General features: G+C 44.2%; 3 protein-coding genes, 1 long non-coding RNA gene and 1 pseudogene across 4 annotated transcripts; 3 read left to right on the top strand and 2 right to left on the bottom strand.

The window, feature by feature from the left end:
* Window positions 1-2,125: 2,125 nt before the first annotated feature.
* LOC120969897 (uncharacterized) lies at window positions 2,126-4,055 on the top strand. The gene is made up of 3 exons (XR_005764379.2): window positions 2,126-2,240; window positions 2,337-3,073; window positions 3,693-4,055. It is a non-coding gene; the product is annotated as an uncharacterized lncRNA (long non-coding RNA).
* A 3,372-nt stretch (window positions 4,056-7,427) lies between these two features.
* Window positions 7,428-8,680, top strand: LOC109768126 (serpin-Z1-like). Its single transcript, XM_020326856.4, has 2 exons — window positions 7,428-7,637; window positions 7,739-8,680. Exons 1-2 carry the CDS (start codon window positions 7,557-7,559, stop codon window positions 8,522-8,524), a joined length of 867 nt encoding a protein of 288 aa, XP_020182445.2. The 5' UTR covers window positions 7,428-7,556; the 3' UTR covers window positions 8,525-8,680.
* Window positions 8,681-10,206: 1,526 nt separating this feature from the next.
* On the bottom strand, window positions 10,207-25,312 carry LOC141026805 (uncharacterized). The gene is made up of 4 exons (XM_073503661.1): window positions 25,281-25,312; window positions 12,802-13,031; window positions 10,567-10,664; window positions 10,207-10,481 (listed from the first exon to the last, which is right to left on the bottom strand). Exons 2-4 carry the CDS (start codon window positions 13,000-13,002, stop codon window positions 10,346-10,348), a joined length of 435 nt encoding a protein of 144 aa, XP_073359762.1. The 5' UTR covers window positions 13,003-13,031; window positions 25,281-25,312; the 3' UTR covers window positions 10,207-10,345.
* On the top strand, window positions 10,687-12,765 carry LOC120961962 (structural maintenance of chromosomes protein 1-like; annotated as a pseudogene).
* On the bottom strand, window positions 23,151-25,309 carry LOC120969944 (uncharacterized). The gene is made up of 3 exons (XM_040397298.1): window positions 25,043-25,309; window positions 23,565-23,656; window positions 23,151-23,454 (listed from the first exon to the last, which is right to left on the bottom strand). The coding sequence occupies exons 1-3, from the start codon at window positions 25,226-25,228 to the stop codon at window positions 23,352-23,354; spliced, it is 381 nt and encodes a 126-aa protein (XP_040253232.1). The 5' UTR covers window positions 25,229-25,309; the 3' UTR covers window positions 23,151-23,351.
* Window positions 25,313-26,977: the final 1,665 nt, after the last annotated feature.

Below are 26,977 nucleotides of genomic sequence, written 5' to 3'. Positions count from 1 at the left end.
CCTCTCCTTCCTTTTCCCTCCGGTGGAAGAAAGGAAAAAGGGGGGTCGAATCCTACTCCTAGTAGGACTCCCCCCCCCCCATGCCGCGCGCCCCCTGGCCGGCCTCCTCCTCCTCCCCTCCTTTATATACGTGGGCGGGGGCACCCCAAAGGCACATCAATTGTTCTCTTAGCCGTGTGCGGTGCCCCCTCCACAGTTTACTCCTTCGGTTATAGCGTCGTAGTGCTTAGGCGAAGCCCTGCGCGGATCAAATCACCATCACCGTCATCACGCCGTCGTGCTGACGGAACTCTCCCTCGTCCCTCTAATGGATCAAGAGTTCGAGGGACGTCATCAAGCTGAACGTGTGCTGAACACGGAGGTGTCGTACGTTCGGTACTAAGATCGGTTGGATCGTGAAGACGTTCGAATACATCATCCGCGTTTACCTAACGCTTCCGCTTTTGGTCTATGAGAGTACGTGGACACACTCTCCCCCTCTCGCTGCTATGCATCTCCTAGATAGATCTTGCGTGATCGTAGGAATTTTTTTGAAATTGCATGCTACGTTCCCCAACATGTGGGTTGCTAGTAGTGTTGATTACATCTTGTAGTTGATGCTAGTTGGTTTATTTGATGGAAGATTATATGTTCAGATCCTTAATGATATTCAATAGCCCTCTGATTTTGCACATGAATATGATTTGTGAGTAGTTACTTTTGTTCTTGAGGACTGGGCAAAGTCTTGTTATAAGTAATCATGTGAATTTGGTATTTGTTCGATATTTTGATGATATGTATGTTGTTGCTTCTTTTAGTGGTGTCATGTGAACGTCGACAACATGACACTTCACCATACTTAGGCCTAAGGGAAGGCATTGTGAAGTAGTAATTAGATGATGGGTTGCTAGAGCAACAGAAACTTAAACCCTAGTTTATGCGTTGTTCCGTAACGGGGCTAATTTGGATCCATATGTTTCATTCTATGGTTAGATTTATCTTAATTCTTCTTTCTTAGTTGTGGATGCTTGCGAGATGGGGTAATCATAAGTGGGAGGTTTATTCAATTAAGAACAGCACCCAAACACCGGTCAACCCACATATCAAATTATCAAAGTAGTGAACGTGAATCAAATAAACATGATGAAATTGACTAGATGATAATTCTCATGTGTCCTCAAGAACACTTTGCTTACTATAAGAAAACATTTCGGTCTGTCCTTTGCTATAAAAAGGATTGGGCTATCTTACTGCACTCTTGTTACTATTACTACTTGTTGCTTGTTATGAATTACCTTACTATCAAACTATTTGTTACTGATAATTTCGGTGCTTGCAGAGAATACCTTGCTGAAAACCGCTTGTCATTTTCTTCTGCTCCTTATTGGGTTCGACATTTTTACTTATCGAAAGGACTACGATTGATCCCCTATACTTTCTTGGGTCCTCAGACTGTGAGTTGCGGTTACTTTCATATTGACACTTAGTGGGCATGTAGCAGTAAGTGTGTTATAATGAAAGAACTCGTCATAATATCCCTACCGATACTCCGAATGTTGGGTACTATACCAGCGATCACTGGTGGTAATAGGTTGAGATTGTGTTGTGTGGGTAAAGCGTACAATCTTTACAGAGTGTAAAACTATTTGAATAGTCATATCCACACTCATAGACGACACATGAATATTTCTTGGCATACATGACCTGTCTGTCTTATTCCCTCTTGGCCCTACTCTTGGAACATATGAAGAACACGAGTTGGTCAAGGACCCTCACCTTGAAGAAACTTATGTCGAAAATATAACAATATTTTTGTCTAAAACTCTTTTTATCCAACTAGTATGATATTTCAAACAAAATTAGCTGGTAAGCAAATAAGTCATGTAGCCTTCCTAAAGGAGGTACCGCCGCTGAGACATAATCGAAGGGACGTATGTTGAAATATAATGTACTCATGGCAATACTTTGATTGAAAAACAGAGTTTCATAAAGACGAATGTGATGAATACGTCTCCGTAAAAAGAAAATAAAAAGAAAAAACGCAGGATCCAGCCAAGGAAACGCTGGCGTGCACGTGTGGAGAGCGTAGCGTAGCCTTGCCTTGCCTTGCCCCAACGGTCGGTTCGGCCGATGCAGTCGGTTCGAATTTCGAAATAAATATCCCCTTCCTTCCTTCCTTCGAATTCCGACGGAGGTGAGAGATGGAGAGTATTTCCACGCCGCCGCAGCCATGGATTCGACCAAGCGAGCTGTCCCCCAAGGTAAATAGCGATACTCTCCTTGATTTCCCCCAATCTTTGTCTGCTGCTTCCTTAATTGATCCGTCCGTTCTTACTCCTATTTGTTCACGCGGCCAGGTTCCCCGCGACGAAGCCCCAGGGCCATGGAGGGCGACGAGAACGCGGCCCGAGGCACTCCGCCGCGGCGGGGCCCGCGTCCCCGCAGAGGAAGAAGGTTCTGGGGGAGCGGAACGGTTCAATACCTTCAGCGAGGTATTCCCAAAGGTCTCGTAAGGTCAAGGTGCCCGTGTCACAACGTATGCCTTCAGTTCCACCCAGGCGAGTGCCAGTATTAGCTCCACATAATACTGTGCCACTGCCGGTGTTCCATTCAGTGCAACCTGTGCAACGGATTGTGCCCAAACAAGAGTCATCTGCCTGCTTGGAGCTTCCTGTGCAATCCTTGTTGTCAGAGTCAGATCAATCTGTGTGCCTCAATGTTCCATCAATTGGTCATAGGGATCGTGATCAGAAAGTTGAGCAAGAGGATGTGTGTGCCTCAATGTTCCATCAATTGGTCATAGGGATCGTGATCAGAAAGTTCAGCAAGAGGATGGTGGCGTTGAAAGGGCTTCAGATGGCAGTACTGTGGATCATAAAGACACTGACAGATCAAAGCCACCGGTGGTTCAGTTGCTCGGAGAGTTCTCATTTGTCGATGCAGATAGCTCAAGACGAGGTCTGTCAAAGACTCAATTCAGCATGGTGGAGACGTCACGGTTCAGGAATCCATGTCTTCGAGGAAGCGTGTGGTCAAGACGCAAAAGGATTCTGACAAAATGCAAACCCCTGGTCTTCAAGCAGCAAGAAAGAAGGTAAATTCTAGTTTCTTTTCAAGACATCTTTTGGCATTGCATTTTCATGTGCCAAGTGTGAGTGCATCATATGAGATTGTAACAGTCTCTGTTGACTTGCGCTTTGCTCCGTTTCTAATGAAATGGGGCGGGGGGAAACCCCTTTTGATCAAAAAAAAAGTGTGAGTGCATCATATGAGATTGTCCTGTGTAGAATCACGCCCCTGTGGTTGTGTTATCATGTGAGATATCGTGTCTTTTGAGAAATCTGTTGGCATTGCATTTAAGTTCCTTAGAAAGTAAGTTCCTTAGAAAATAGTTTTTTCTGGCCCTAGGGTGTGTGTTATTTTCTGCAAATTAGACAGGTACGCAGAAGTAGTTAGCTTAGTGCATTCAGATTAGTGGCCACTATTATGATATGTGATGCTGTTCTTATACTCTGATCCACAACACCTTACATTACACATTTGAAATTAATTAATTACATCTACACACAGTGCTTAGTGCTTCAGATTTATCTTATGATTATACCCTAGACATTAGTCTGTTTTCATGCTTTTATTTCCCACTGCAGGATTATACGCCTGGTGGTGCTTCAAGCTTGTTATTAACTCTTATGTGTTGTTATTCTGTTCAACAGGAGACTGCAAGAGCAGAAGAAGAGAAGGTGGGTGCTACACCGACTCCACCGAGGCGTTCAAATCGTCTCCGTAAACTGGCTTCTCCTTGAGCCAAGACAGACACGGTGCATTTTAAGTTGATGTCGGACGCTGATTCGTCATGTGGTGCTGGGAGCTGTGGGAGACATCGCCTAGTTGTAACCCAACGATGCTAAGATTTGGTGCTGTAGCTGTAACAGGTTAACTAGTGTAGAAGAAGGCTTGCAGTGTGTTTGGTTTCCCAGAAAACCTGTATAATCTGCATTTGACATTATTGTACTGTTTACTCTTTACCTGCCCCTGAAGGTGAAGCAGAGATTGCTGGTTTGTATTGAGCACGTTTAGTCTTGCCCCCTTTGTCCAAGAGAGCCATGTTTCTCCTGATTAGTCTTTGAATTATACTAATGGTGTGATTTCCCTTATGCTCTGAACATGCGCAATGGCCGCTGTGCTCTTCTGTACCTGTTAGCCACTCCATCCGTTCGTTTTTTATAAGGAGCTGTGCCTGTGCTGTTCTCCCTATTTTTTTTGGAGGCTGCCGGACCTGTGCCTAAACATTATAATCGTCAAACGGTAGTCTCTATAACTTCTTTTATGTTGTTTTCTCTTTAGTTTGTGTAAAAAAAATTGAGTTAAAACTTGTAGGGGCAATTTAAGTGACATTTAACCTATACCTATACCTATATACTAATAACAAAGTAAGGTGCGTTTCTTCAGTTTTTTCATCAGTTCACCCATATTATAATTTTTACTATCCGAGGTGGTACTAAATTTTTTTGTTGTTTTGTTGGGCACATAACCAGCCTGTACCAGGCCACACAGCCCCACAGGCTTTCTAGAAAGTGAAAAAAAAATAGGAGTACAACGCACGGGCATGCGAATCTTTTCTCCCGTTGCAATGCACGGAAATGTTTGCTAGTCTGACCAAACACACGTACTCCTATGTATTAACACCATAACTTCAATTAACAACTATATTAATGGCCAAAATTCGTGGCACTATACAGATTTTGTGATTTGAAATGTTGCCATTCGACATTGCTACCTACTACTACCGTAAATCCCATGATGACGCCCTCGACGGAGATCTACCGCGACGGGGGCCGTCATATCTCTCGCACCCGTCGCCAGTGAGGCGCAAACTGCGGCGGGAGGAGGACGCGGTGGCTGACACGGGGAAAGGCCGCAACGTCGTGTGCGGGTCTGCAATGACAGATTGGCGTCCACCAGGATGTTCAACCAGCACTCGGCATCCCGGTGAGGCGGCTATGTCGTGGCGGAGCAGAATGGGGAAGAAGATGGTGAGGTTGGCTAGAGCAGAAGGTGGCGGCTACTAGGAGACAATGAGGCGGCTAGGTTTAGGTCATGGGGACACCTCGCCATCGGGCTTTTATGGCCAGGGATCGGCGACAAATGATGTTGCGTGGTGGCTATCCGACGGCCGGCTCGGGTATCCGAGGATCGGGCGCGCCATTAGTGGGACGGGTGGTTCGTCGCCGCCTCACTGATGATACTTTGTGCGCAATGGTTTGTGGCCAGGCGGCACGAAGCTTCAAACCCAACTGTGCTGCATGGAGGAAGAAGATGAAACTTCCCTCTCGCACAAGCAGTTTGTGATGGAGTACGCTGCAAACCGGACCTCCACGGCATCCATTTTGAAGGCTACGAGGTCGTTTTTGGAGCGAGCTCCATAAAATGGGCTTCCTCCTCCGCCTCCCCGGATCCTGATTAATTATTAGTTTTATGTAGGGGTTTGTTATGTTGTCCCCCTGGCAAGACCTATTTATTTTTCTTGTCGCACTTGGATTGTGAGTTTGGATCTTGAACTTTGAAAGTTGTCTATTGTTAGTGCAGTTACTTTATAATATAAAGTGGGGAATCCTTTTTCGTTAAATTATGACGACTGCGATGCATATGGCGACTCTGTTAGAGTGCATTTTTATATGATGATCGTCGTACTATGTGTATTTTTATATGATGATCGTCGTAATTATGGCAATCGGCCACATATGACGCATCTCTGAGACCTGGGTATTGTAAGAAGAAGTTTGGCCTTGAATTAGATGAAAGTAATGAGTTGTGTGCCAAAAATATATTTCTTTTTATGTGAATATACACTGATATGATTTTTGTGGTATATATGTAACTAGTATACTTTGTTGACCAGAGAAAAGATGTGGATCTTATGAACCCAAACAGCTTATCTTCATTCTTGAGTTCATTTCTTAAAAAGCATCCCGGGGAAAATTAAGACCTCGATGTAAATAGGGCACAAATGTGGTTTCAGCGCCCGAGCCCAGCTGCTCCCGTTATCCTCGGCGTTGGCTCCGCTATGTGGATCCGTGAAAGATGATTTGATTCTTGTCGTGTGGGCGCTGGAAAATTGCTCGTGAGCGAGAGAGAAATACGGTATGGCACAGTGGTCTACGGTGCGGTCCCCAGAGCGATGCGCGCTGGACGTTTAAAATTTGCTGGATGACTCCGTCAAGACCTCTATCTGCTCCGTGGCTCAGCCGGTTTGTGTGGAGAAGAGTCATAGCACAGAATATATGTACAGGTTCTTAGGATTAAAGCCGGTTTGTGTGGAGAAGAGGCATAGCACAGAATATATGTACAGGTTGTTAGGATTAAAGCGAGCTGTGGCACAGAAAGAAAAACGACCTGCGCTGGGGTCTTTAAAAAACGTCAGAGAAAGTGGTTGTAGTCCGCGGCAGCGACGGAGAATCACCGGCGTGCATGCGATGGCGGACAACGGGTTTGAGTTCCTGGAGGTCGGAGCATGCTCCCGTACGTGCTGGCAGCAGATTGGACATGCCAGTTTAAACAAAGATTGTAGGTGATTAATACTAATACTTAATTGGGAAGTGCATACTGCTAGGGAGACAGACAGAAAGAAGAGGCAGAAAGAATGCAGCTTGAGACGTTCTCCACCTTGTTTCACAGGGTAGCCTGGAAATTTACACATAGGTTAACAAAAATTTCTTGGTTCCATGCATACACATGAGCGTTGTATGATTAATCCCTTGCCTTGGAAATAGTTTCGACTTGCATCCGAGTAAGGCAAAAGCATTGTCGTTGCATGGGAAAATCTGCTAGCGTCGCGAGGAGATGAGATGATCTCCGTGGGAGTGGGATTCAGGCCTTCAAGGGCCGGCCTGCAGTGCTTCCTGGAGATCTGGACAGATCTGAAACCGTCTCTTTCCAAATATTCTGCAAGCTTGGCCTGTTGATATGCGTCAAATCATCATCAACATTAGAGTCCAAACAAGATTATTTTACTATACAGAATACAGAATTATAGGGCTCGTTTCTAGTGGAGAGTGATACGTTGAGATCGAAGGCAAAAAGGCTTGTGGCCGCTGCAGGTTAGAAGATACTTGTCCTGGAACTCAAAGAAATTGCACAGGCCGGCCTAGAGAAAGGGAGAAGGAGGCAAGAAGATCTGGGTGACATGCCAACGAAGGAAACGATTAACATATTAAATGACTGGCGGAGAAGATGAGCTGATGCTTCTAATGCCAACACTTGGGTCGATTTGAAGGAACCTGGGGCGAACCAAGAAGGGAACCTTAGATGGGGAAGACTGGAGAGGCGGTCCAGCAAGGCCCCGAAACAAAGAGGGGCCGTCTCGCGTTGTTCTGGACTGGGACGGCTGCAACGTTACCCATATGTATTAAATGCGTTGGCCCCGATCAAATTTCACCCAATACGCATAAAGTATATAGACGGAATACAAGCACGCCGCGCTCGCGTCCCACGTCGCGCTGCGCCTCCTCTCCGACAGCCCCGGCGACGACGGCGGGCCCAGCGTGCGGTTCGCCAACGGCGTGTGGGTCGACGCCGCCATGCGCCTCAAGGTCGACTACGCTGCCCTCGTCTCCGAGCACTACCGCGCCCAGGCGCTCCCGGCGTCCTTCAAGGACATGGTGAGGCTGCTCGCCCTCCCTCTGCAACATTTTTCCACGAAATTCGCGCCGGAATCGCGACGAGCGACCTCACGATTTGCGTCCGTGTATGATTGTTACAGCCAGAGGAGGCGAGAACCCAGATCAACCGGTGGTTCGAGAGCGCAACGGCGGGCCGGATCAAGGGCCTCCTGCCCGAGGGCTCCATCAACGGCGCGACGCTGGCCGTCCTCGGGAACGCGCTCTACTTCAAGGGCGCCTGGTGCCGCAAGTTCGACCCCCGGCTCACCCTCGACGACACCTTCCACCTCCCCGCCGGCGGCAGCGTCCGCGCGCCCTTCATGTCGAGCAGAGACCGCCAGCAGCACGTCGCCTGCCGCTCCGGCTACAAGGTCCTGCAGCTGCCGTACGCGCGCGGCCGGTACTTTTCCATGTACATCTACCTCCCGGACGAGCGCGACGGCCTGCAGAGCCTGCTGCACAGGCTGGGGTCCGACCCGGCGCTGCTGGAGAGCTCCACGACGCTGACGGCCCAGGTCCCCGTGGCCTTCAAGGTGCCCAAGTTCACCATCTCGTGCAAGACGAACGCGACCGAGCTGCTGCAGGACCTCGGCCTGCGCCTGCCGTTCGCGCCCCTCGCCGCGGACTTCTTGGAGATGCTGGATTCGGCGGCGCCGCTCGTCGTGTCGGCCGTCTTCCACCAGTCCTTCGTCGAGGTGAACGAGGAAGGGACGGAGGCGGCCGCGGCGACCGCCGTTGTTGCGTCCTTTGGCGCCGCGGCGGTGAGGACGCCGGTTCAGGTCGTGGACTTCGTGGCCGACCACCCGTTCATGTTCTTGATCAAGGAGGAGCTCAGCGGCGTCGTGGTTTTCTCCGGCCAAGTGGTCAATCCGTTGGTTCCATACTAACCCCACATAGAAATCTCACATAAACCATGACAATGCTTACCATACCATGGGATCACTTGATCCCTCTCGGTACATCTTGTACGCTTTGTGTGTTGATCAACTTGATTCACTCTTTGACTTAGTCTTGATCAACCTTGTAACATGTCTTCCCTATGATCAATCTTTGGATAATACCTTGAGTAGCATCTTGGTCATCACACCAACTCCTTGAAACCAACAAATGGACTTCAAGAAATGTCTATGGAAAAATCTTTCAAATATAGCTCAAGGCAACCACTAATCCATAGGAATTGTTATCAATTACCAAAACCAAACATGAGGGCACCATGCTCTTTCACTAGGGAAAACCTTCCTCCCCTCGATCTCCACCGACGAGCCCGTGAATTCGCCTCCCTCTCCGCCTGCCACTCTGGAGGTCGGTGGCGGGGATGAGATTTCTGGTGCCTCTGCTCCTGCTAGTACATAGGTAGGGTTTTAGTCCCCGCAAGAGCGACGTTTGGACGGATGTCGACGCTTCTTCTTCGAGCCAGTCTTCCGGGTTACGATCCTCCTCAAGTTCGTCCATGAGGACGAATTAGACGGAACTCCTGCGTAGATTTCTGCCAGCTCCTCGGGGCAGCGAGGCTAGGATTTCTCGCCGTGCGTATGCAACAACGATATTTAGTGTACTTCATATCGATTGAAGGATTCAACGACGACGACCACGGCTCCGGGACGCTGTCCCTTAGGGGCATGTGCACGAATACCCCGGTGGTCATCGACATGGTCAGGCCGGCTCCGGTATGGGAGCGGCGACAACGGCGCGTCGGTGGCTCATTCTGGCGGCGACAATGATCGTTCGATGGTTCATGGACCTCGATATAATTTTTATTATGTTTAAGGTGTTTTGTACTTCCGGTGAATTTTTATAACAAATCTGATATTTTTGCAAAAAAAATAGTTTATTTATTGGAAAATTACTTTTCCAGATATACACATACGGTTATCTCGGCAGAATTCTGGAAGAATCGTCAAGGCCATCGAGGAACAGAGCCGCGGCTGCCGCTCTTGCCCTTTCGGTTTTCAAACCCTAGCTAGAGTTCCAGTTGTAAGACAGATAGGAATCGGGGCTGCAAGAGTGCACGCCTCCTCATCTCATTGCATCATATATATATACACGTATACATGGGTGAGCTTGCCTTGCAAGTCAATTAAACCAGGGAAACTACAACCGACTCAAGCCATATTTGGTAGTCTAAACATACTTGGATGATGGGCATTATCAGCAGGATACGGCACAGCTAATTGTCGGGATGCAGGACTCTCCAACACGCCCCCGTAGTCTGAGCCTCGTAGTGGAGCGAGGTGAAGACTGGACCGGAACTCATGAAACAATACAGCTGGAAGACCTTTTGTGAATATATCCGCTTACTGTGACGAAGAAGGAACATGCAGAACTCGAACAGCACCAAGAGCAACTTTCTCGTGGACAAAATGAATGTCAAGCTCAATGTGTTTGGTTCGTCGATGTTGTACCGGGTTATGAGCAAGATATACCGCGCTCACATTGTCACAAAAAACAACTGTAGCAGTGCTGATAGGTCGATGGAGCTCCTGAAGTAAGTGACGAACCCAACAAGACTCGGCCACAACAGCAGCCAAGGCGCGATATTCAGCCTCTGCACTGGAACAAGAAACTGTGGTTTGTCGTCGAGAAGACCATGAGATCAAATTATCACCGAGAAACATGCAAAATCCAGAAGTGGAGCATCTGGTATCCGGGCAACCAGATGACACGATGACTTAAACAAAAAGTTCATATGACTGGGAGGGAACTGATGATCATGCAATCTCCTTGGGTTCCTCAACTGGAGAAATGGTAAATGCAATGACTTTCACCACAATAGCTGAACATGCCATCAGCTTCATGGTACCCCAGATGTCCTTCATGATGAGATCGGACCTCTCCTTCTCCTTGCTTCAAAAATCCATGCAAAATGTGGTAACATATCAATAAGATAATCCAATACCAAGCGTTGAAAAAGGAGACAACGTATACATACCTAATAGACTCCACAACCTCATCAATTCGTCCCCTTAAGGACGCCGCCTCTCGCTCTAATTCTTCTAGACTAGCTGATTTCAAGTTAATTTCCATACGCTACAATAGAAATAAAGATTTTGTAAGTGATTTATTATATCTATACAGGCATAACAGATAAATAAAGCGCATAGACATAACAAATAAACAGGGCATCGTAGATTCAAAGTAAGCAAATTCATAATATAGATAGATACGCAATTACGTGAACTCAAAGCTGCAACGCATGAAAGTGAGTGGTATGCTCGATTTTCATAAACTATTAAAAGTCTTGAGCAGCTATTCCGTGGAGTCCATCGTCACATGACTGAACTTTGGCGGCCCTAACAAAAGAAATACAACCTTGCTGTCACTGTTGCCATGGGCAAATTCATGTATGCAGTAGTGGTGGAAGATGAAAGCACAGGAAAGGAATGCATTATGTATTTGAAGGAACAACGTCTTCCTCCAGACATTTATTCCCTTAAAATCGGTGCGTGTGAAGCCAATAACCGAGAGGTTGCATACCCTTAGAGGATCTGCACAGTTGATCTTGGATGTGATACAATTTGATCGAGCTTTGGAGAAAGCAGTTCTGTATGCTGTTGGGGATACACTTGTGTGTGACAAACTTGATGAAGCTTGAAATGTTGAAGTGGTGAAAGGTATAATTTTGTTGCTGTTGATGGGATTCTTTTGACTAAATCTGGCACAATGACTGGTGGACTAAGCGGTGCAATGGAAGCTAGATCAAATAAATGGGATGACAGCAGAATAGAATCTTTGAAGAAGAAACATAAGCTAGAGTCTGAAATGTCCGAACTTGGTTCCCCCAGGGAGTTGCAAAGAGAGGAGCTTGCTGTATCTGAGAAAATAACTGGACTTGAGAAAAAGTTACATTACTCGAAGTCGAACTGAATAATCTCATGGACAAGCTACGTAAATTGGCAACTGAGAAACATAATATTGAGAAAGAAATTGACCATCTGGAGCCAGGTAAGGAGGAGTTGGAAAGCCGTCTTACAAAAAACGAACAGAAGTAAGAAAGCGGGAGGAAAAAAAACAAATGAGATAGTGGACAGGATTTACAAGGATTTTAGCACATCAGTTGGTGTGACGAACATTCATGAATATGAAGAAAAGCAACTGAAAGATGCTCAAGCACTGCAAGGGACGAAGTTAAGCCTGAGCAATCAATTATCGAAACTGAAATACCAGCAGGAATATGAACAGAAGAGAGATATGCATGATCCGACTGCGAAGTTAAACAATACACATGAGAGCTTAGAGAAGAAGCTGAAGGGCATGCAAGAAAGAGAATGTCATGGTAAGGCTGATGCTGATGTATTTCAAATCAGACGGAAGAGCTGAAAGCTGAGGCTGAAGACTGGAAGTTGAAGTCAGATGAATGCGTGGCAACAATTTGTGAACTAAAGAAACAGAATGATAGTGCTGCTGCTGCATTGGCAAAACTGGATCGCCACGTGAAGTTAAAAGGAGTGATAACTAGTTCAACTTAGATCACGCCAGCGGGAGATTCATGAAAAGTGCGAACTGGAGCAGTTAAAGCTTCCTACAGTTAATGATCCAATGGACACTGGATCATCCTCACAAGAACTTGACCATGATTACAGCCAGCTTACTGAAATCTACCTGCAAGTTATGCGGCTGTCTGATCGTGACAAACTTGAGGCAGAGTTCAAACAGAAAATAGGTACACTAATGCATGGCTGAGATTGAACGCACAGCCCCAAACTTAAAAGCACTGGACCAATATGGAGCACTTCAATCTGGTCTAATAATAAATTCATGAGGTAGCTGACAAGTATAACTCTGTCAAGCCAAGAAGGTATGAGCTGTTCATGGAAGCCTTTGATCATAATATCTAAAGGCATAGACAAAATCTACAAGCAGTCAACAAAAAGGTCACACACACCCACTCAGAGGAACAGCGTGTTTAAATCTAGAAAATGAAGATGATCCATTTCTACATGGACTCAATCAAGTACAGAGCTATGGCACATACAAAGCGCTTTAGGGATATCACCCACACACAAAAAATCAGTGCTTTAGGGGTATGAAACAGTTATCTGGTGGGGAGAAGACTGTTGCTGCACTGGCATTGCTGTTTGCCATTCACAATTTCAGGCAATCACCATTCTACATACTGGATGAAGTCGATGCAGCTATCAGAGAGGAGGGGTCGGGAGGTACGTACCAGGTACCTGTTGGAGATGAGGCAGGGACGGCCGCCGGGCGGAGCGGAGAGGCGAGGGGCCGGCGGGTGGCGGCGGGCGGCGGCGGCGGAGTGGAAGTCGGGGCGGCCGCCGGGCGGAGGGGAGAGGCGAGGGGCCGTCGTCTGGACGCGGACCGCAGCGGCGGAGGTCCGCACCCTCGCCGCCAGAGTACGGAGCGCCATGGGTGGCGGATCGGGGTGGACGGCGGCGTACGGCTGTCGCTAGGGTTCGCGGCGCGGCCAACTCTCTCTCTCTCTCTCTCCGGCGCGGCGCCGCGATTTCTGTGCCCGTGCCCACTCCGTCCCGTCCGTTCCCCTGGCATATTAGCCGGTGGGCTCTTCGTGGGCTGAACCAAACAATCTCATTTTCCGTCCCCAAATGCGGCCCCAAGGGACCTCCAAATTAATCCGCTTGGGCGAGCAATCATGAACCCACCCCAAGCGGATTCATTAATTTGAAAAGATATTTAGGAAATCAAAAATGTTCGTTATTTAAAATAATGTTTATTAATTTGAAAAAGACATCATGAATTTAAAAAAATTCATATTTCATAAAATGTTCATAATTTTTTTAAATGTTTTAGAATTTCTAAAAATGTTTCTAAAGTTAAAAATGGGGAAAAGAAGAAAACACACAAAAACGTTCGCGGTGATCTCCCTGGAACCGACTACATCCCGCAGACAGGCGGGGCTTCGCACAGGCGCCGAACTAACAGGCCGGCTCAGGTAGCGAACCCCGCAACAAACTCGCGACATGTGTCTCTCATTTCCTAAACCAAGCTGCTTGAGTTGAACACATGTTCTGAATAATAAGCACCGCAATGTTTTAAGTTGGACTCGCATAAAATTCCTAAAAAGAATGGACCGAGGATTCGAACTCGGCACCTCCTGGAAGTACGCAGTGATACATAACCAGTGGAATATATTATTTTGGTGTCTAATAATTGCAGCGTGGATGATAAGAACTGTGACCGGCGACCGGTCTAAATACTATTTGGAATTTTGAACCCGTTTTTATTTAGGAAAGCAAATAGTTATTGAAACAAAAAAAATTCAAATTTGTGAACATATCCTACAAATTGGAAAATTATTTGAAAACATGGACATTTTATGGAAAAGTCAAACATTTTTCAATCTTGAACAAAGTTTAGACAAAGGGGACATCCTTGAACAAATTTGAAAATGTTAACTTTTTCAAAACAAATTAAGATTTTTGGAAAAAACGGAACATTTATTGAAACTCTGAACAAAAATTTGAAAAGCAAACAAAACTTGAAAACCAGGAACATTTCTGAACTTCTGCACATTTTTTGAAACCCCGAACTAAATTTCGAAAATATGAGTACATTATCAAATTTGCGATATTTTTTTGAAAATTGCGAACTTTTTTTAATTCATGAAGAAAATTGTAGAGACAAGAACATTTATTGAACTTTTGAAAAAAAGTTTGAAACACCCGAACTAAATTTGGAAAAAGAAAACATTTTTTCAAATATGTTAACCTTTTTTTGTTTGTGAGAAAATTTTAAAAGGAACATTTTTTGAAGTTCTGAACTATTCTTTGAAAGCGTGAACATTTTTTTATTCAGGAACAAAATTTGAAAACAAGAACATTTTGTGAAGTTTTGAACAATTTATGAGCAACACAATTTTTTTTTTGAAAAAAATAAAACAAAATAGAAAAATGAAAAGAAATAGAAAAAAGAACAAAAAGAAACAGGAAAATGCAAAAAAAAAACGAACGGTTCAGGAACCTCCTAGAAGGTTCCCAAAACCAAAGAAAACCGGCTAGGAACCAGCTAGAAAGTTCTCAAAACCGGAATCGCTGAAACATTTAGGGCTTCTTTGATTCAAAGGATTTTTAAAGGAATTTTGGAGGATTCTAATCCTTAGAAATTGTTCCTATCTTGGTTGTTTGATTCGTAGGATTGTAAACCATAAGAATTTTTCCATAGGATTCATTTGCACTAGATTTCATAGGAAACATCCCATCCACTCAAATCTCTTTGAAAGAATCCTGCGTTTTTTCTATGCACAATCAAACACTCGTACAATCCTGTAGGATTCAAGACGACATTCCACTCTAATCCCATGTTTTTCCTATTTCCGCGTTTTGGAAATCCTACGAATCAAAGAGGCCCTTAATGGGTCGGCCCATCCCGAACGCTCGTTGATTTCCCCTGTGCGTCGCTCCGGCAGTTTGCCGCAGCGAGCGCTAAATAGGAAAACCCTGTCTGAAAACCATTTTCCCTTTCATGACTGCGCGCAGCTGGGCCTATTCCAAAGCCTTTGATTGGCAGGCCTTTCTCTCTTGCCGCACGTACAAAAGGAGCAAATCCCGCTTGGTTCTTCACCTCTTTTCCGCGCGTGACACAAACAGGTGTGATTGTTGTGACCTGAATCACAGTTGATATCCACAATATAATATACCGGTATATAATAGAAGAGAAAAAAATGGCATAATGTCGGCTGGCTGGTTGTGCTGGAGGTTGATTTGATCATCACCATGCCAAACCCCAACAGATAGATTTTCCATGTCTGCTCGATTCTCTTCAGTGGTCGGCTGGCTAGCGAGCGACACTGCCTAGGCTTTTTGTTTACCCGGGCTAATTTCATTTCCATTATATCATAACAAAAATACACATCCAATCCGAGAGGTTTAGGTGACGGGAAAGGATAGGCGCAAGTTCAAAGCATCACTGGAAAACCAACTGCAAATGCTCGCAATAGAGGCACCACAACAAACCTATCCTAAAAAAGTTCAAGACCCATGCATGGGTAAAACATATGACGCGCATATCCTCATAATTTTTGCATTGTCCTTCAGCATCGACTCTCCACACTCCAAAGCAGCCCAGTCATCTGTCTTCAGCCGCCCTGCCCACGAGATTAAGTTCACACATGTTGCAAAGATCACATAAGGGAGTTTTTGGATGTTTAAACTCAAAGGTAGCACAGTTTCGACAATTCCAGATGGCCCAACACACACAGCAAGATCACTTATATAAAACTTTTTTGCCACCACGCAAAAAGATAAAACACCATGAATAGAATTGCCATATGTTGTTAGGGCATAAGTGCCAAGCATCAAAACCATCTGTACACAGACCACTCTGGCTGTAGGGCATAAGAAAAAGAGATGTGGTGAAGCCTCTGTCATCACAGAAAGAGCGTTTGGGATCGTCGGCTCAGTTTTATGTTTGATGACTTCCTAGTTAGGATTACTAACCGGAAAAGTTGACATAGAAAGATCCGGATCTTCAAAGGCGTCTACGTCAAAAACATATCATTTACAACCATATTTCGGCATTGGGAAACAGTATCATCTGGGAATTTGCATATGCTAAACAACAAGGGGAACTTCTCATAAAATGGGGGATTATACCAACAACAATATTACCCGAGTTCACAGCCACTTATCTACCAGCCATGTAAAGATCTTTGACTTTGAGAATGGACTTCCACACTGGGGAGTCATTAAAGTTCTCATGTACATTAGCTAAGGTATTTGGCATGAATAATATCATGTCACAATCCTTTTTCATTATCCAGCTTCCACCGCCACTTAGTTAGGAGAGTGAGATTCTGTTTCCTAAGGTATTTTGCATCAAGACCACCTTTGCTTTTAGACTGGCAAACTCTGGAGCATTTCACTACATGGCATGTTTTCTTGCCTTTTCCCCCATTCCAAAATAACTTCCTTATGTGTTTATCAAGTTTTTCAATGAAGGTTTTGGATAAGAGGAACATATACATGAAGTGGTATGCAATACTAGATAAGGAGGAGTTTAATAGAATAAGTATGCCACCTAAAGAGGCAGAGTTACCTATCCAAGACTCGCATCTTTTCAGGTACTTAGTAACAATAAACTCCAAGTCAACATTCTTAAGGGTAGTGTAGCTAACAGGAACCTGAAACATTTCATTAGGAAGTGGCCATTTTGACCACCAAAGACCTCTACATACTTGTTTAAAATAAGGTCATCTCCCCCCCCATACACAATATTTCACCTTTTTGGAAACTAAGTTTTAGTCCTGACATGAGTTCAAACATATAAGGGAGGAGTTTTAAATTGAAAGCTTTGTCAATAGCATGCTCAATGCATACAGTATCATCCACATATGGGAGTATATCCACCACATTGTTAATCATATCAGGGGCCAACCCAGTAAATAAATTGTTTTTCTAGGCATTAATAACCATCTTAGTCAAGCACTCAACAACTAAGTTGAATAAAAAGGGAGATAGAGAGTCATCTTGTCATACGCCCTTATGGCTTTGAAAGTAATGCCCAGTGTTGTTGTTGAATTTTACACTAACTGTTCCATTATGGAGGATTTTCAATCCAACTACACCATGTAGGTTCAAAACCATGAAGCTCGTGACATTCTAAAAGGAAGTCCTAGTTGACCTTATCCATGCTTTCTCAAAATATAGTTTCAACACAATCCATGTTTTTCTCTTAGCCTAGGTATGGTGAAGAATCTCATGCAACAAAAGAACCACATCCATGATATTCCTCTTTTTGATAAAATCATTTTGATGTCGACTAATCAACTTGTCGACAAAAACAGAGACCCTTTTGCGCAATCCCGGGTCCGCTAACCAGCGTCTTCGACCCACATGTGTCATGGGCCCGCTCCACGAGCGTCCCGACCCACCAACTTGGCCCAACCGGAGAGCAACACAAACTTATGATATGTCTTGAGCCCTCTCCCCCCAAAAGACTAGTCTAATTGGAGAGAACACCCCCAACGTTACAAGTCATGTTCTGTCTCGTCTCACAACCGATGTGGGACTAAACAAGTCATGGTCCACTAACCATCATTTCCGACCCACATGCATCATGGGCCCGCTCCACAATCTTCTTGGCCCCCCAACCAGGCCCAACTGGGGACCAACACAGACTTATGAGAGCCCTTGGGCCCTCTCCCCCCAAAAGACTAGTCTAATAGGAGGGGACGCCCCCATTGTTATAAGTCGTGTTCTGCCTCCTCCCACAACTGATGTGGGACTAAACCCAACAGACCCTATTGTCTAAAACTTTAGTAATATGTCTATAAGGATTGAATGGTAAAGATGACCATCTTATCACGAATATGTCAGGCACTAAGTGAAAGTGCTAGTTATCGACCAGAGGGGGTGAATGGGAGATTTTTATGAATGTCTTCGAAATAGCCAATGTCTTTAAAGATGCGGAAGCTAAACAGAAGCAAAGCTAAGCAAGACAACAGTAAAGCTACGCTATGCATGTGATGGCTCTATGTTTTACGCATTTTTAGATCTTATTTGTTGCATGTTCTCTTCATATAGCATGTACCATTGAACCAAATAGTTGTCCATTATGCATCATTATCGGCATTAGTATTTTTCTTGTGGGCATTGCACATTTAGTATTTTTATTTAATTTTTATTAGTTTTCTTTGTTTCTTTGTGTCTACAGCTGATTTGGAGCAACCTAGGACCAAGCACGATGAAAGGATCAAAGATGGGTTCAATACGGAGACACCCACGGGCGAGACTTAGTTATTTCAAAGGTTAGAAAAAGTCGATTGTACAAAGTTCTCGAAAATCAAGATCTAAAACCAGCAATGGATCGACATTGTTCTCACAAATCCAACGAGCCCAAAAACGTCAAAATCGGAGTCTGTATGAAGAAATGGCGACCATTTTTACCAGAGAAGGAAGGACATAAGACGATGTGCCATATGACCATCCATGGTCGTATGGCTCGTCGTGTAACTTCCACACAGCTCCGAAAGTTTCCCTTCCAGACATGATTCTTCATTGATTTTGTCATGTTTGAACTCATGACATCCTTGGCTCGTAGAGAAGAGATTGTGAGAGGATTTGGCTCATCTAGTGCCCTCGGATGCAGCCCATCAAGGGAGGAAGCTAGGGAGGCGCCCTATACTAGTCGCCGTCTACAACATGGAATTCATCACCATCACATCCAAGTCCATCTCCATTGCTGCTCCATCCACCACCATAGAAGAGGGACAAGATCAAGGGAAGGAGAGGAGGCTCCACCATGCGAACATCGGCATTCGGGCTGGTGCCCTCTCCACCACACCGGCGGTGCCATCTCCGTCACCACCATCACCGGTGCTGCCATCACCATCATCACTGCCATGCCTCCTCCCTTCATTGGCTCGATGTCGGTTGTAACTTTACCCTGTCCTCTACGTGTACTGTTAACTTGTTTGAGTAGTTGTACTTGTTCTCAAGGATACGGATGAATTACTTTGTGATTACAATTGTTATGATTTCCAAGTGATCCAATATGCTCTTGTTCATGTTCGAGTTAGTATTCTAATGAGTGTTGAGAGGAGGCCTCGCTTGCACTATTGCCATGATTGGCCGTGGAGGACCTACTGTCACTGTACGGGTTAGGATGTTGAGGGAATTCGAGGTGATAGTAAAACATGAATTCCTAGTCTTTGCAAGTTAATAGGGGAGTTCAGGTATATCTGCCAGCGTCCACGGGGAAACTCTTAATTGACCATATGTGATATCCGACGTGGGGAAGCTACGGTTGGTGGCGTATGTGGCATGAAGTATACGTTAGAGTAGAATAAGTTTTGTACCGAAACCGCCCACTTATGCATATGAAGAGTGGATATAGGATACGATAGAGAGCATTTGCTCCGCACTTGATGCGCAGGTCATATTTGTGGTAATGACTTCGGAATCCTAGAGAACACTTTACTACTCAAGCACCTTCACCACTAATGTAGTATATTTGTATTCCTATTTTTACCTTCTTGTTCTTAGTGTAGTAAAACACTTTATGTAGTTTCCTAACAACTTATAGAGTAGACTATTTCTAAAATGTGGCGATGTCTCTGAAAGCTACTACCCCATGGCCATCTGTTGTAGGGTGAAACCCTAGGGGAGGATGTTTTCACACTTGGAGGGGAAAAAAGAGCAAGAACACAAGAACACAAGAGGGGAAACACTCAAACAAACCACAATCACACATTCACTAGAGTAGCATACAAGAGATCCACAAGCATACAAGATCAATCCAAGGAAAATAGCACTAGGGTAAAAGTTCTACCCACTCCTAAGGGAGGTGAGGTCTTGATGATCCTATGATGGGGATCCTTCTCCAAGAGGAGGCCTTGATATCCACAAGAGGATCTTCTCCCTTAGGAGGTCATGATCTCCAAGAGGAGGAAGATGAGCAAAGCTCTCTCAATATCTCACATATACTTTGCTAACCCTCAAAATGAGATAGATGAGGAGTACTTATGGCCTAGGGACGAAATCGGGGGAAAACGGGGGTACAAGGGTCATTTGATCCTAAGTGCACGCAGGCACATTTCGGGATGTCCGGGCGCCCAGGGATGCCTGGGAGGAGGAGGCCCGGCACCCGGGATGCGCCCAGGGGGGTCCGGGCACCCGGGGGGGTGAAGGCCTGGGCACCCGGGGAGGTCAGGGGCACCACGCCCCACTTGGCCGGCCGGTGCGGGCACCCGTGGGTGTATGGTGCTGGCACCCGGGGTGTCTAGAGAGCCTTCGGTTTCTCTCGTCTTGGGGTCCCTTCTTCTCCTTGGGGCTCCATGTGTACTTGGAGATCCCTTCTTGTTTCTTCATGGTCTTCTCCTCGATACCTAGTCATGCACAAAGGCGCCGCTTGAGGTAGAAGCCATTTCTCATATGAAATCAAAGGGAGCTCGAAGAGGAAAGAGGTAACCTCGGTTTCAATGGTACGTGCATGGGTCCGTGGTGGTGATGGAATGCCCATGGGGATGACCGTAGGATGCTCCGCATCACCATCTCTGTCCCCTGATATATTAGCCGATGGGCTCTTTGTGGGCCGGGTGGTAGATGTAGGAGATAATACCGAAACAAGTCCCATTTTTGTCCCCAAATGCGACCCGAGGTAAAAATACCACTCGAACATGAATTGGTACATAGGAATTTGAAAGAAAAAAACATGAATTTTAAAATATTTTTATATTTTAAAAATATATCCAATTCTTTTCAAATGTTCACAAAATATATATTTTTGAATTTCATAAATGATTCCAATGTTAAAATGGAGAAAATTAAATAAAATGAAAAAAATAATAGAAGAAAACCAAAAGGAAAAAAAACTAGTAAGGGAAGCTCCTAAAACCATACTGGTGGAACCAGAACACAATATTTTTTAGCACACCAAAACATAGTAAAATGGGCCAACCCATATATGTCCCATAGCATCTAAGAGTGTATGCTTAGCACTATCCCTCGGACCCACATGCACAATGGGAAACACCCTACTGCGAGATATTAGATCCGTGCTCGCGACGACTATATCTCTCTTATAGTGAGAAGGAAGAAGCTCTCGCCTTAAGCCTCTACAATAACGGGTTGGACCATTCGCACACACCTAAAAGAAAAAGAGAAGAAAAGGAGAGCACACAGAGATCTATCCCAGGTCTTCTGGATGTCGACCATCGCTGCTATCAACTACGCCCTCGTTCTGTTGTGGTAAGTAGTAGGGCCCGACCTACTTGAGGCGAAACGAGCCGGTTCCCACAGGTTCTCAGCCTTTTATTTTATTTTTTTCATCGGTTTTACTCCGTTATTTTCTCTGCTTTCACTGGGTATTTTTTCTTTTCTTTCTTTTTAGTTGTTTTTTTTCGTTTTCTTGATTTTCACTGGGATTTCTCTTTTCTTTGTTTTTCTTTGATTTCTTTCTCCTTTGTCATCTATTTTCATTGTTTTCTCTTGGGTTTCGTATACACATCTTTTGTATACATCCAATACATTTTGAATGCACGTTAAACATTTTTCGAATGCTTAATTAAGACTTTTTAAATACCATATTAACATATTTTTAATACACGGTCAAGATTTTTTTGGACACATCATTTTTTTCCAAAATGCTTTATTAATGTATTTCGTTACAATTTTAATATATTTTTAATATATGGTCAACATTTTCTCTATACACATTTAACATTTCTCAAATACAAGTTTGACATTTTTTAATTCATGGTCAACATTTTCTATACACATTTATCATTTCTCAAATACAAATTTAACTTTTTTTAATACATGGTCAAAACATTATATACATTGAACATTTTTTAAGTGCAAGTTTAACATTTTTTAATACATGGTCAACATTTTTTATACACATTTAACATTTTCAAATACTTGATTAACATTTTTCAAACACTTGTTTAATATTTTTTGAAAAAGCTTGATTAGAAATTTTAAATACATGATCGACTTTTTTCACACATTCTATATTTTTTGTATAGATGGTCAACATTTTTTGTATACACATTTAACATTCTTCGAATGCATGATTAACATTTTTTAAACATTATGTAAAGTATATTTTTGTAACATATATGCTTATAGTTTTTGGGAGCGTAAAATAAGTAAAAAGAAATAGAAAAACAAAATCTTGAAAAAGCAGGAAGAAAATGGTAAACCTCCAGCGCACCTGGGCTGGCCCATTTGGGCTGTCTTGATGCGAGGGGCGCCCGTCGTTGCTTGGGAAGTGGGCTGGACCAGTTTTACAGGACGGGCGAAGCAGTTCATATATGGTGATTAGACTAAAAAAATGGTTCTCTAAAAAAAAGACTAAAAAAATGGTCATAAGCGGTTCGTTTGGCTAGTGCGTCAGGCCTCTTTCGTGTCCATTTTTTTAGGGTATTTTCGGGTCCATTTTTTTAGCATAGTTTTATGTCTGATTTTATTTTTCTTTAGGTTTCTATTTCTTTTTGACATTATTTAATTTCATTCTTTGTTTTCCAGATTTTTCTGTTTTCCCTTTCTTGTTGCCTTTTTTTGTTTCTTTTGTGTTTTTTTCATTTATCTATATTACGCCAGATGTTCTGTGGATACAAGCTATTTAATTTTTCAAACGTAAATTTTCTTGATTCTAGACCACGAGAATCAAAAACAGAAAAAACCAGCACATAAGCATCTCAAGTTACAAAAACAGAAAAAACGAGCACATAAGCATCACAAGTTAAATACGTATTTTGTTGCATGACCAAAGGATAAATCTTATGCTTTAGGCAAGTTTGTGAAGCATTAGATTAGATCCCATCAAGGTTTAAACTCGAATGTATTGCAAAATCATTGCACATGCATAATTGTAGATATATGCGGATTGAAACTGTGAGCTTTAGGAATCATTTGCACACTTACTAGTGCGAACAAGTAATAGATTTTGTTTGTGCTGCGTCTAATCCAACGTTGTGGGTCCCTTTGTCAGATACTCCCCCTGTACCTAAATACAAGTCGTTTTGGTAGGCTATAAACTAGCCTACCAAAATGACTTATATTTAGCTACAGGGAGTAGAATAGAAGAAGAGAAGAGTTGATAACAAGTGGGTGCAAGGGCACATATCAGGCAAATCTGGCTGTCAATATGGTACAGTAACGTTTTAGAGTGGCATTTTTGATGATGCACTTAGCATAACCATGACACAGTTGAGTAGTGTGATGAGTACAGCTGATGATAAAGACCACAGATATTAAATAACCCGGTTCAAATCACAAGGGCCAGTTCCTCTTTATCCTAATAATGCTGCGCAATGGCGTAAACCAAAGGCACAGGGATAATGCAAGCCCACGACCACTTTAGAAACGTGGCTGCCTTCTCTAGTAATCCAACGCGTGCCCTTTAAAAGAAAAAGGGAAAGAAAAAAAAAGGAACATCATTAGTTGATCTGTATGACAATATTATAATAGAAATAAAAATAAAAACTTGAACGAAAAGAACAATTCTCACTTGAACGTTTCGTAACTCTTCTCCAGATGTTCAAGTGTGGCAGCAGTCTCAAGCACCATCTTCCGAGCAGCATCTTCACGTGGAGAACTTCCCTGATTGATCAACCCACCAATGAGTGAGAAAAAATAAGAACCAATATAGGAGCCAAAACTGCTAAAAGCCCAGATTTCTTTTTGAGTTCTTATTACAAAATCTTTGAGCTGGTAGAAAACAGAGATAGCTGACTTCAGAATATAACAACAAACATATTGCAAATCACAGTCCTAGAGATTGGACACACGACAATAAGCAGTTCGGATATGACAAGATTAACACAAGGCTTGACAGAGAGGTAGCAAGGCCAGAATGTTTCAAAATGCTAGGTTCCATCACTTATTCTCGTCTAGGTTTGACCACTTGCCGCTGCTGCTGCTGCTGCTGCTTGTGTTTGGGGAAAAGGAGCACAAAAGGAAGACACACTCTTTTCCTTATATGAGCTAACTAATGTGGGGTAAATTCAGTTTGGGAAAAGGAGCAATTCACAGGTTGGCCTGTCGCCTAAACTCATGGGTATGCAGCAGGCGCTTCAAGATTGGGCCCATACGGATTTTGGTTCAGTTAGAAAACAGATTGAAGTGAAGTACTTCCAAGTGAGCTGGGGAACATTTGGAAGCAATCACCTTCAACCGAAAATCAGAAGAGAAGGAAATCTCAAGGGAGTTGGGGATGAGATGCTGCTTAGGGAGGAAATTATGAATAAGCAACTGTCAAGGTTGAATGGAGGAAGGAGGGCAACAGAGCGACAGAAATACAGGGTACTTCCAAAGAAAGGATACTTGGCAGAAAAAGAAGAATTTCATTAGTAGACGGAAAGATGATAAGAGCACTTGGATTGAGGAGGAGGTGGGGATCCAGAAGCTAACTATTGACTCTTTTAAGAAATTGTATGCTAAGGATGAAGTTGTGGTTCCGCATGAAGCTAATTATTGTGTTTGAATGCTTTCATAAAATCCAACACAACAGGAACTAGCACAACACTTATTGTGGGTATAAGCTGGATCTGGCTACAGCCAATGACAGGGTGGATTGGAGATTTTTACTGGAAGCTCTCACAAAGATTGGTTTTGACCAGAGATGGGTGGATTGGGTCATGAAGTGTGTCAGTTCTGTTAGGTATGCGGTCCGATGCAACGGAGTTACGGATAGCTCCTTGAACCTTTCAATCCGTCTAGGGGGCTGAGGCAAGGAAACCCTCTAAGTCCGCACCTATTCCTAAACATACAAGAGGAACATTGTCACAGATCCGTCTAGGGGGTCAGAGATATTCAGACTGTTGTTACCAGATTAGAGTCTCATGAGAACAAGGCTATTCCTTGCGCATGAACTGGTTGCGTTGGCTAGGAGAGAGGGGAACCAGCAAGTGATTGCGGAAGTCCATACTAATCTGCCAAGTTGGACGCTTTTTGAATGTAATCCTGGCTCTGAGTAATGTCACGTACCAGCTTCCTGCTGTGGGCGAGGCAGGGACGGCCTCCGGCCGGAGGGGAGAGGCGGCGGGTGGCGGCGGCGGCGGAGTGGAGGTTGGGGCGGCCGCCGGGCGGAGGGGAGATGCCGACGGCCGGCGTCTGGAGGCGGACCGCGGCGCCCGAAGTCCGCACCCTCGCCGCCAGGGTCCGCAGCGCCATGGGTGGCGGATCGGCGGTGGACGGCGGTCGCTAGGGTTCGCGGCGCGGCCAACTCTCTCTCTCTCTCTCTCTCCGGCGCGGCGCGTCGGCTCGATGTCTCTGGAAGCAGCGGACGGGCGATGTCTCTGGATTTAGGAGTATATATACATTAGCCGGTGGGCTCTTCATGGGCCGACCGGTACACGTACGACAACAAAATACCCCTCGAACTCGAATTTGGTACACTACAGTTTTCACGCGAATTTGAAAACGTTTGATTTCCAATTTTCTTTAAAAAGTATCCATGAATTAAAAATACATTTTAAAAATGTGTCCAGAGTTAAAAACTTAAAATGGGAAAAACAAAATTGAGAATAGAAAAACAGAAGAAACCAACAGAAAAACACACACCAACATTGCGAGATGGTTGGTTCGTTCGCCTATTCTTTGCCGCTTTTTCTTGTTTTTTAGCTCAGTTTTATGTTTGGTTTTATTTTTTATTTGTGTGGCTTTGTTTATTTTCATTCTGTGTTTCCCTTTTTTTTCGTTTTCCCTTTTTTGTTGCCTTGTATTTTTTCTTTTGTTATTTTTCGTTTGTTTCTTATTTTACCAAAATTATAAAAATACACTACTATTTTTACGAGATATTTCCACCCTTTTTTGGAACACATGTGAGTAGTTTCCAAAATATGAATAAATTATTCTCAAACCTCGACTCTTGCTAAAGAATGTTATACGATCGAGAGTATATCGACCAAAGAGGGGGTGAATGAGAGATTTGAAATTTATTTCCAAACTTGAAATCTCCCGGCACAACACAACGGAAAATAAACTAACACATGCAGTTCTATGAAAGAGAACTGTCATAGAAAGAAAACATGGTAGAGTCGGGGAATATCTATCCGAAAGGAAACTAGTAAGACTCTGATTTTTTTAAACTCATGACAGAAATCACAACTGAAGATAGACTACTGAAAGTAATACAAAAGTTAGATAGAACCAGTGGTGCTCGTCTGGGAGGGACCATGCATAGGAGGATACTTGGCTGGCAAGGAGGATCAGAATGGAGGATGAAAGTTGAGAAGGAAGGTCGGTGGCGGCGGCGGCGGTAGCAGGGGCGAATCTACTAGGGGGGCTTTAACAGGCTCGAGCCCCCCCCCCTCCCCCCTGCAGCGTTGTAAATTTTGTTTCTACTACTAGTTTTAAGGCCCAACCCAATCACTTGCCAGCCCGGCCCAACACATCTTTGCATGACCCCAGGTAGCCCAGCCCCCCCCCCCCCCCAAATTTTTTTTCTAGATTCGCCACTAGGCGCTAGCACGCGTGCATGCGTGTGTGTGTGGGGGGGGGGGGGAGGGGGGGCTAACAAGTCATGCGTGTGTAGGGTCGTGGAAGAAAGGAGGAGTGGGTTGTCAACTTTTTGTGCGTTCATAGGCGGAGAGGTGATGGGTGAGAGGAATCGTTGGCAAAAAAATCCGTACATAAAATCGGAAGCCGGTGGTGGGCTATAGTTTTGGAAAAAAATTGGCGGAGGGAGATCGATTCAGGGCTGGAGGAAACGAAATAACATACAAACCGCCCTTTTATTAGTAGAGATGTGAAAATAAGTATTTTGCATAGGTTGTGATTAAATTTTCCATGTGGAATGTAAAACGTGTCAAATTTAAGATAATGTAATAAAACATGTTGGCAGATTTGAAAAACTGGGCACGGGGAAAATAAATGATGTTTTGCCATGGGGGCACATTAAAAAGACCATAACACTCACAG

The sequence above is a fragment of the Aegilops tauschii genome, chromosome 7, assembly GCF_002575655.3.
Source record: "Aegilops tauschii subsp. strangulata cultivar AL8/78 chromosome 7, Aet v6.0, whole genome shotgun sequence".
Lineage (NCBI taxonomy): Eukaryota > Viridiplantae > Streptophyta > Magnoliopsida > Poales > Poaceae > Aegilops > Aegilops tauschii.
Note: the sequence above shows the minus strand (reverse complement) of the source record. Positions and strands in the feature narration are given on the sequence as shown.